Below are 10,581 nucleotides of genomic sequence, written 5' to 3'. Positions count from 1 at the left end.
TACTTAAAGCCTTCCTGGGTCTGCTTGAAGCTGTGGATAAACAGGGGTGAATTTCTTTTTCTAACCAAGGAACTCTGTTGGGTTTTGTCTTTACATAGTAGGCTGGTAGTTGGAACCTTCTTGAGTGTACTGACAGTTGAAAGATTTTGAAGAATAGTTGTATTAGGTGACCAGGCCAAAGAAGCAAGCTATTTAAGCCACCCCAGGAAGGCTTAGAATAACAAGTTGCCATGGCCACACCACACTGCCTGCAGCCAGTCAGTCTTTCAGCTCTTTCCTGGAATGATACTTCCTCTGCAGGAAGTCATGGATAGCAGTAGTGAGGCCCCAGGTTACACTGGACCTTAGGATGACCAGGGAACCTCCCCGGTAAATCAGAAATACCTTTCGGCCCCGAGTGTCCCACACATCCTGGATAGAGGCCCATAAGCTTGGCATGCTCTGCCAGCCAATGTGGGACTGCATATTGGCAACCAGCACAATCAGAGGATACAGAACTAGGCAGGTGATTGTTCCATTGACACTCCCAGACACCAAGGCAGGAACCCAGCGGGGCAGGCCTTGCTCTGCCAAGCTATTCTGGATGGGATCCTTGAAGGAGAAATACAGAGCACTCCCCAGGCTGTTCCTGAGAAGGACAGGCCAGAAACCGCGATAGTAACCCCGCGACAGCCGGCCCCAAAGCCCATAAGAGTGAAATTCCTTGAGAATGCTGAACGTGCTGGGAAAGCGAGCTTGCTTGCGACCATCCTGGAGCACATTTTGCACCCTCTCAAAGGGGCTAAGTGCCACAGCCTCCACCACACCAGACATAAGCCCTGCAGCCCAGCGGTTCCCCAGGGAGTGTGGCCCAACAGGGGAGAGAAAACACAGCATGCTATCGTAAGTCCCAAACAGCAGAGTCCCTTGCAATGTCTTGGAGAGAAGAGGTGGATAGATTCCCCGGTAGAAGTATTGAGGGCCTTCATGCCAAAGCTGCCGCACAGCCTCTGACACCGCCACAGCATGGATCTGTTGCCGGAACACAACCTTATAGATAGGAAAGGTCAGAAAAGTAGACATAAAGTTGGAAATGGCACCAAGGGCGTAGGCGTGGGAGTGCCAGCTTCTCTTTCCTGCAGCCTCTTTTCGTGTCCAGTGCTGAAGCTCCTTCCCAGGAGAGTGGTTTTGTTCCCCCATGCTGAAGATACCTGGGTGCAGATGGGAGAAACTGGCAAGAGTGGAAAAAAAGAAGTTAGACTGACCAATGAAATCTTTTGGCAAGCATCTTCATTGCTTAGTTATAAACAGAGGCTCAAGAAACTCTGCTCTAAAGAAACAAGTAATTTTCTGGGCCAGTTTCTGAGAAATATGTACACTCTTAAGAAAGAATTCCTCCACCTTAAATTAAAACAAAGGCAATTAGTTTTGCTGAACACAGTCGCCTCTAGGGTGTTTTTCTGACCCAGCAAATATTCTCATATTCAAAGAAGGTTGAAGAATGAAGAAAATAAAATTAGTGAAGTAGGGCTCCCCATCCTTACTGCATTCACCATATGAAACTTTGCATTTGATAAACTGCTAAAATAATAAGTTGCTCTTCCCAGTCCAAAAAGTGGCACTATCTTGTACAGGCAGAAAGGCATTCAAAGGTTGTAGTCCAGTACTTTCTCTAAAAGATGGTAGTAAATTTAGGGAGCAGGGAAGCTCCTTGCTTCTTTTTTCATAGATTCTTGATGAAGTGCTAGCTGTTTCATGGCAACACCCCGCTCCCCTCTCCCAATTGAGGAACAGAAAGAGTAACTATTCCTGGAAGTTTAGCAAGAAAAGACTCCATACATGACAGTTTCTGAGCTTAACCTTGTAGACCTGTTGCTGTATAACAGTGCAGGTGTTCTCAATGTACAGGCTATTGACATTTGGGGCCAGATAATTCTTCATCACAGGTGCCCACCCTGTGTGTCGGATGATGTTTAGTGGTATCCTATGGCACAAGTTGTGACCTACCCAGTTATAGCAAGAGGAGGCAACCCACTCTAGTATTCTTGCCTGGAGAATCCCCATGGACAGAGGAGCCTGGCGAGCTACAGTCCACGGGGTGGCAAAGAGTCGGACATGACTGAGTGACTAAGCACAGCACAGCACAGCTATAACAAACAAAAATATCTAAGGACATTACCTTATGTCCTTGGGGTGAGGGAAGAAGATAAAACTGCCCTGCTTCAGAGCCACTATACTAGAGGGAAGAGGCTGTGCAAAGATTCCAAGCTATTGCTCCTACCTGGGAGTAGTCTGGGAGCAGATGGAGTAGTATGAAAGGTAACTGGGGAGCCAGGGCCCGTGAAAGAATTTTGGGATCAAGAAGAAATGAATGGTCAGTGGAGATCTGAGAACCTGAGGGAGTTGTCAGGAAGGAACTAGGGGTGAGAGGACAGGGTGTGCGGCTTGGGAATGGTGTGTGGAGAGGAACAGGAAGTGGTGTGGTGGGAGAGAGGGGGAGAGGGGCACAGGGTGCCATGACTGGGCATCAGACTCACATTTAGATGGACAGGAAGCCTGGTAGAAACTGCAGACCCAGAGGTTTCACACAGAACCCTGGGCTGTGTAGTCCCTAGAAGCAAGGGCTATTGGAGCTCTAGTTACACTAGCCCATCCGATAGGGACAAAGGGGTCACCAGGCTGAGGAACTGGGGGTGGGCTAGAAGCCAGGCCCGGCAAGAAGCTCACTGCAGCCTTCCCTGGGCTGCCGCACTCAAGAACTTGCCTTGAAGTGCTTCTCCTTCCAGAATGACCCCCATAAGCTTCTCCCTAGCTTCTTGCTCCTGCTCCATCCACAGTCTACTACCGGACCTTACAACCACACCCCTCTCAAGCCACAGTCTGTCTAGGGGGAGGGAGTAGAGGCTCAGCCTCCTGTGCTCTGCCACCAGCCCTCCCCTACCCTCAGCAGTTCGCAGGCCCTTAAGGCTCACCTCCTTAACCCTCATGGCCAAGAGGCTGGGAAGGCTCCTCTGTTTTGGACCCTTTAGCTGAGAACTGGCCAGGAGCACAGGCTCAAGAGGCCCACTCCTTGCTTCCTTCCAGGGCACTCCTGGGCCCATGGTAGCCCCTCCATGTCTCAGGAGCCAAAGCGGACCCCTCTCCTTGGAGGGGAGCTCCAATCAGGCCCCCAAAGCCACAGGGGAGCCCAAAATTACCCAGCTATCCTACCAAGGATTTCTCTCCAAGTTTTATCTGCATCTGCATAAGGATGGGTGGTGAGGGAAGCGTTTGTCCCCTCTTCTATCTCAGAATGCAGTAATGTTCCGCTTCCTCCCCACATTTTCCTGAGTAACCTGTAAACATGTGTTGATTGACTGTGAGGCAGGCCGATTTAGCAGGAAGAAAACTGGGCTAGAATTTGGCAGACCACAATTCTCAGTGCCAGTTCTCTTTTCAACTTCTTGTGTGACCTTTAGAAATATATTAACATCTTGGAGCCTCAAGCATCTCAATTATGAAATGAGCAGACACTGAGGGGTAGGGTCGGGGGATGCTCTCCAGGCATCCTCATACTGTGCATGTGGCAGGGGGTTGATGGAGAGGAATTCAGGCCAGTATTTGATAGAGGAATTGTGCTTTTCTATCCCTGGTTCCTTCTGTTTTGACCAATCTTTTTCAGGGATTAAAAGTAAACAATAATTTAGAAGCACCTTACCTGAAATATCTGTCATAATTTTATAAATCTAACTCATCCTGTTTTATGGGGGAGAGGGAGTCAATTTTTCTCCCATGTATTTCCCTGTTAAAATGCCAGCCTTTGGGAGCAGACAGTCCTGAGTCTGAATTCTGCCTCCACCATTTGCTTAGTTGTATGACCTTAGGCAAGACACTTCACTCAGTCTCAATTTCTTTGGCTACAGACGAGGGACAAGAGACCTCCCTCAAAAGGTTGTTGTAAAGAATGACAAAATGACATAAAGTGGTTGACCATCCATGGTGGCCTCAGCCAACTGTATTTTTTTTAAAGATGTTTCCCCACCTCACACCTATACGGATGCTGCACATGCTCCTGCAGCACACTCAGAACCATTTAAAGTGGTATGGTGGGACAAATCCTGTGTCCACATGGGAGGCGAGGAAGACCTTTCTTCTGTGAATGCAAAGGTGTTACAAAAGAGGGAGGAGGGAGGGGGGTTCAGGATGGGGAACACGTGTATACCTGTGGCAGATTCATGTTGATGTATGGCAAAACCAATACAGTATTGTAAAGTAATTAACCTCCAATTAAAATAAATAAATTTATATTTTAAAAAAATTAAAAAAGCAATCCTGGACAGCCTGGCCCCTTACACAAGAATTCCAAAGTAGGGGCTCAGAACAAGCCTGGAGTCAGCCTAGAGCAGTTGCCCCCGGGCCCTGTGATGTATCTCCTATGTTTATAACCTTGTAAGATGGGTGGAAAGGATTCCAGACTCCCCTGGATTGTCTAGCCCAGATGCACAGCCTGCATGATCACGCCAGGATCCAGCCCTATATGTGTCCATTCATTCCAGGCATCCCTCTGCCAGTCCTTTGGTCTGCTCACAAACACATGTCAATCACTGCGGGTAAGTCACTGTGAAGTAGGGGTGAACAGGACTTGGTACCAGCCCTGGAGGGCTTGGGAATCTAGTGAGGGAGACAGGTCAACCATGAGCTAAACTATACTGGAAGGCAAAACAAAGCTTATGCTAATCAAGGACAGAGCAGAACATAAGAGCAATATATTTCACCTAGCATAGGGAAATATCCAGGGGGTCTTCCCAACCCAGGGATCGAACCCAGGTCTCCCGCATTGCAGGTAGATTCTTTACCAGCTGAGCCACAAGGGAAGTCCAAGAATACTGAAGTGGGAAGCCTCTCTTCTCCAGAGGATCTTCCTGACCCAGGAATCAAACCAGGGTCTCCTGCATTGCAGGCAGATTCTTTATCAACTGAGCCATCAGGGAAGCCTCTTGATGTAAGTGAAAGAGGAGAGTGAAAAAGCTGGCTTAAAATTCAACATTCAAAAAATGAAGATCATGACATCTGGTCCCAACACTTCATGGCAAATAGATGGGGAAACAGTGAGAGACTTTATTTTCTTGGGCTCCAAAATCACTACAAATGGTGACTGCAGCCATGAAATTAAAAGATGCTTTCTCCTTGGAATAAAAGCTATGACAAACCTAGATAGCATATTAAAAAGCAGAGACATCACTTTGCTGACAAAGGCCCATATAGTCAAAAGCTATGGCTTTTCCAATAGTCATGTATGGATGTGAGAGTTGAACCATAAAGAAAGCTGAGCACTGAAGAGTTGATGCTTTTGAACTGTGGTGTTGGAGAAGACTCTTGAGAGTCCCTTGGACTGCTAGGAGATCAAAGCAGTCAATCCTAAACGAAATCAGTCCAGAATAGTCATCAGAAGGACTGATGCTGAAGCTGAAACTCCAATATTTTGGCCATCTGATGTGAAGAACTGACTCACTGGAAAAGATCCTGATGCTGAGAAAGATTGAAGGCAGGAGGAGAAGGGGATGACAGAGGATGAGATGGTTGGATGGCATCACTGACTTGCTGCACATGAGTTTGAGCAAGCTCTGGGAGTTGGTGATGGACAGGGAGGCCTGGCATGCCGCAGACCATGGAGTCACAAAGAGTTGGACATGACTGAGTGACTGAACTGACTGACTGAGCATAGGGAGCAGTCTAAAATTTCTCTGAGAGGGGGCATCTGACTTGATTCTTGACCCATGTGCAGGTTCTAGTTAGAGGAGGAGCGAGGGCAGGAGTTCTAGGCTGAGGAAGTGGCCTAAAGCACAGATGCCTAAAAGCATGAGTCGCACCCGGTTCTGGATGCAGGCTGAGGGAAGGAGAGAGATCTGCGGCTGACAGAATGTCAGTTTATAATGAGGGCCTTATTTGTTTGCCCCACTGCAGTGTATTATAGCATAAGGATACAGGCTGTAGAATCAGATAGCCCTGGGTTTGAATTTCACTGCTCCACTTCCTAGCTTTATGACCTTGGCCAAGTCTCTTCCACTCTCTGAACCTCAGGTACTCTTACCTGTAAAATGATTGTCATGAAGCTTGCATGAGATGAAGTATACAAAATAGTTAGTCAAAATACTTAGTATGGTACCCAGTATACAAGTTGATCCATACATTATATTAGTAGTTGTATTTTAAAAATGAAATCCCAGGAATATAGGTAAGATGACAACATTGCTCTAAAGGCTGAAATCAGTCTAATAAACTGGGTCATCTGCAGAGTGCATTTTAAATTGTTTGTTGGAAATGAATCTATCTATGAAACAGAGAGAATCAAGGATACAGAAAACAGACTGGTAGGTGCCAAGAGGGAAGGAGTTGGGGAAGGGATGGAGTGGGAGGTTGGAGTTAGCACATGTAAGCTTTTATATATAGTATGGATAAACAACAAAGTCCTACTGTATGCTGCTAAGTCATTTCAGTCATGTCTGACTCTGTGCGACCCCATAGATGGCAGCCCACCAGGCTCCCCCGTCCCTGGGATTCTCCAGGCAAGAACACTGGAGTGGGTTGCCATTTCCTTCTCCAATGCATGAAAATAAAAAGTGAAAGTGAAGTCACTCAGTCGTGCCGGACTCTCAGTGACCCCATGGACTGCAGCCTATCAGGCTCCTCCGTTCATGGGATTTTCCAGGCAAGAGTACTGGAGTGGGGTGCCATCACCATCTCTGGTCCTACTGTATATAACACTGATAACTCTATTCAGTATCCTATGAAAAAATATAATGGAAAAGAATATTAAAAGAATGTGCATATATATATATATATTTGTGTGTGTATCAGGAGGGCCTAGAGGAGCTATCCCATGTTGAAGGTCAGGAACGGTGGTGGTAAGGAGATACCCCTCCTCCAAGGTAAGGAGTAGTGGCTGTGTTTTGCTGGAGCAGCTGTGAAGAGATACCCCACGCCCAAGGTAAGAGAAACCCAAGTAAGATGGTAGGTGTTGCAAGAGGGCATCAGAGGGCAGACACACTGAAACCATACTCACAGAAAACTAGTCAATCTAATCACACTAGGGCCACAGCCTTGTCTACCTCAATGAAACCAAGCCATGCCTGCGGGGAAACCCAAGATGGGTGGGTCATGGTGGAGAGGTCTGACAGAGCGTGGTCCACTGGAGAAGGGAATGGCAAGCCACTTCAGTATTCTTGCCTTGAGAACCCCATGAACAGTATGAAAAGGCAAAATGATAGGATACTGAAAGAGGAACTCCCCAGGTCATTAGGTGCCCGATATGCTACTGGAGATCAGTGGAGAAATAACTCCAGAAAGAATGAAAGGATGGAGCCAAAGCAAAAACAATACCCAGTTGTGGATGTGACTGGTGATAGAAGCAAGATCCGATGCTGTAAAGAGCAATATTGCATAGGAACCTGGAATGTCAGGTCCATGAATCAAGGCAAATTGGAAGTGGTTAAACAAGAGATGACAAGGGTGAACGTCAACATTCTAGGAATCAACAAACTAAGATGGACTGGAATGGGTGAATTTAACTCAGATGACCATTATATCTAGTACGGCAGGCAGGAATCCCTCAGAAGAAATGGAGTAGCCATCATGGTCAACAAAAGAGTCTGAAATGCAGTACTTGGATGCAATCTCAAAAATGACAGAATGATCTCTGTCTCCAAGGCAAACCATTCAGTATCACAGTTATTCAAGTCTATGCCCCAACCAGTAATGCTGAAGAAGCTGAAGTTGAACGGTTTTATGAAGACCTACAAGACCTTTTAGAACTAACACCCAAAAAAGATGTCCTTTTCATTATAGGGGACTGGAATAAAAAGTAGGAAGTCAAGAAACACCTGGAGTCACAGGCAAATTTAGCCTTGGAATGCGGAATGAAGCAGGGCAAAGACTAATAGAGTTTTGCCAAGAAAATGCACTGGTCATAGCAAACACCCTCTTCCAACAACACAAGAGAAGACTCTGCACATGGACATCACCAGATGGTCAACACCGAAATCAGACTGATTATATTCTATGCAGCCAAAGATGGAGAAGCTCTATACAGTCAACAAAAACAAGACCAGGAGCAGACTGTGGCTCAGATCATGAACTCCTTATTACCAAATTCAGACTCAAATTGAAGAAAGTAGGGAAAACCGCTAGACTATTCAGGTATGACCTAAATCAAATTCCTTATGATTATACAGTGGAAGTGATAAATAGATTTAAGGGCCTAGATCTGATAGATAGAGTGCCTGATGAACTATGGAATGAGGTTCGGGACATTGTACAGGAGACAGGGATCAAGACCATCCCCATGGAAAAGAAATGCAAAAAAGCAAAATGGCTCTCTGGGGAGGCCTTACAAATAGCTGTGAAAACAAGAGAGGAAAAAAGCAAAGGAGAAAAGGAAAGATATAAGCATCTGAATGCAGAGTTCCAAAGAATAGCAAGAAGAGATAAGAAAGCCCTCTTCAGCAATCAATGCAAAGAAATAGAGGAAAACAACAGAATGGGAAAGACTAGAGATCTCTTCAAGAAAATTAGAGATACCAAGGGAACATTTCATGCAAAGATGGGCTCGTTAAAGGACAGAAATGGTCTGGACCTAACAGAAGCAGAAGATATTAAGAAGAGGTGGCAAGAATACACAGAAGAACTGTACAAAAATGATCTTCACGACCCAGATAATCATGATGATGTGATCACTAATCTAGAGCAAGACATCTTGGAAAGTGAAGTCAAGTGGGCCTTAGAAATCATCACTACGAACAAAGCTAGTGGAGGTGATGGAATTCCAGTTGAGCTGTTTCAGATCCTGAAAGATGATGCTGTGAAAGTGCTGCACTCAATATGCCACCAAATTAAGAAAACTCAGCAGTGGCCACAGGACTGGAAAAGGTCAGCTTTCATTCCAATTCCAAAGAAAGGCAATGCCAATGAATGCTCAAACTACCGCACAATTGCACTCATCTCACATGCTAGTAAAGTAATGCGCAAAGTTCTCCAAGCCAGGCTTCAGCAATACGTGAACCGTGAACTCCCTGATGTTCAAGCTGGTTTTAGAAAAGGCAGAGGAACCAGAGATCAAATTGTCAACATCCGCTGGATCATGGAAAAAGCAAGAGAGTTCCAGAAAAACATCTATTTCTGCTTTATTGACTATGCCAAAGCCTTTGACTGTGTGGATCACAATAAACTGTGGAAAATTCTGAAAGAGATAAGAATACCAGACCACCTAACCTGCCTCTTGAGAAATCTGTATGCAGGTCAGGAAGCAACAGTTAGAACTGGACATGGAACAACAGACTGGTTCCAAATAGAAAAAGGAGTACGTCAAGGCTGTATATTGTCACCCTGCTTATTTAGCTTATATGCAGAGTACATCATGAGAAACGCTGGACTGGAAGAAACACAAGCTGGAATCAAGATTGCCGGGAGAAATATCAATAACCTCAGATATGCAGATGACACCACCCTTATGGCAGAAAGTGAAGAGGAACTAAAAACCCTCTTGATGAAAGAGGAGAGTGAAAAAGTTGGCTTAAAGCTCAGCATTCAGAAAACGAAGATCATGGCATCCGGTCCCATCACTTCATGGGAAATAGATGGGGAAACAGTGGAAACAGTGTCAGACTTTATTTTTTGGGGCTCCCAAATCACTGCAGATGGTGATTGCAGCCATGAAATTAAAAGACGCTTACTCCTTGGAAGAAAAGTTATGACCAACCTAGATAGCATATTCAAAAGCAGAGACATTTTTTGCTGACTAAGGTCCATCTAGTCAAGGCTATGTGTTTTCCTGTGGTCATGTATGGATGTGAGAGTTGGACTGTGAAGAAGGCTGAGCGCCGAAGAATTGATACTTTTTAACTGTGGTGTTGGAGAAGACTCTTGAGAGTCCCTTGGATTGCAAGGAGATCCAATCAGTCCATTCTAAAGGAGATCAATCCTGGGATTTCATTGGAAGGAATGATGCTAAAGCTGAAACTTCAGTACATTGGCCACCTCATGAGAAGTGTTGACTCATTGGAAAATACTCTGATGCTGGGAGGGATTGGGGGCAGGAGGAGAATGGGACGACCAAGGATGAGACGGCTGGATGGCTTCACGGACTCGATGGACGTGAGTCTGAGTGAACTCCGGGAGCTGGTGATGGACAGGGAGGCCTGGCATGCTGCGATTCATGGGGTCGCAAAGAGTCGGACACGACTGAGTGACTGAACTGAACTGAACTGAACTGAACTGATATATATATATATATATATATATATATATACACACACACACACACATACATACATACATACATACATACATACATACATATACATATGTTTGTTCACAGGGTTCTCAAGGCAAGAATACTGAAGTGGCTTGCCATTCCCTTCTCCAGTGGACCACATTTTGTCAGAACTCTCCACCATGACCTGTTCATCTCGGGTGACCCTACATGGCATGGCTCATAGTTTCATTGAGTTAGACAAGGCTGTGGTCCATAAAAGGAAATCAGTCCTGAATATTCATTGGAAGGACTGATACTGAAAATGAAACTCCAATATTTTGGCCACCTGATGCGAAGAACTGACTCAATGGAAA

The 10,581-nt window shown here is 45.6% G+C and overlaps 1 protein-coding gene across 1 annotated transcript in view; it reads right to left on the bottom strand.

Moving 5' to 3' along the window:
* Nucleotides 1–258: 258 nt before the first annotated feature.
* The window catches only part of SLC25A53 (solute carrier family 25 member 53), a 58,651-nt gene continuing 48,328 nt past the window's right edge, over nucleotides 259–10,581 (bottom strand). The window contains exon 2 of the mRNA XM_068963366.1: nucleotides 259–1,210. Coding sequence (XP_068819467.1) covers nucleotides 259–1,179 — 921 coding nt within the window. The 5' untranslated portion in view covers nucleotides 1,180–1,210. The remainder of the gene's footprint in view (nucleotides 1,211–10,581) is intronic.

The sequence above is a fragment of the Capricornis sumatraensis genome, chromosome X (genome assembly GCF_032405125.1).
Source record: "Capricornis sumatraensis isolate serow.1 chromosome X, serow.2, whole genome shotgun sequence".
NCBI lineage: Eukaryota > Metazoa > Chordata > Mammalia > Artiodactyla > Bovidae > Capricornis > Capricornis sumatraensis.
The sequence above is the reverse complement of the archived record's forward strand: the minus strand, read 5'-3'. Positions and strand labels throughout refer to the sequence as shown.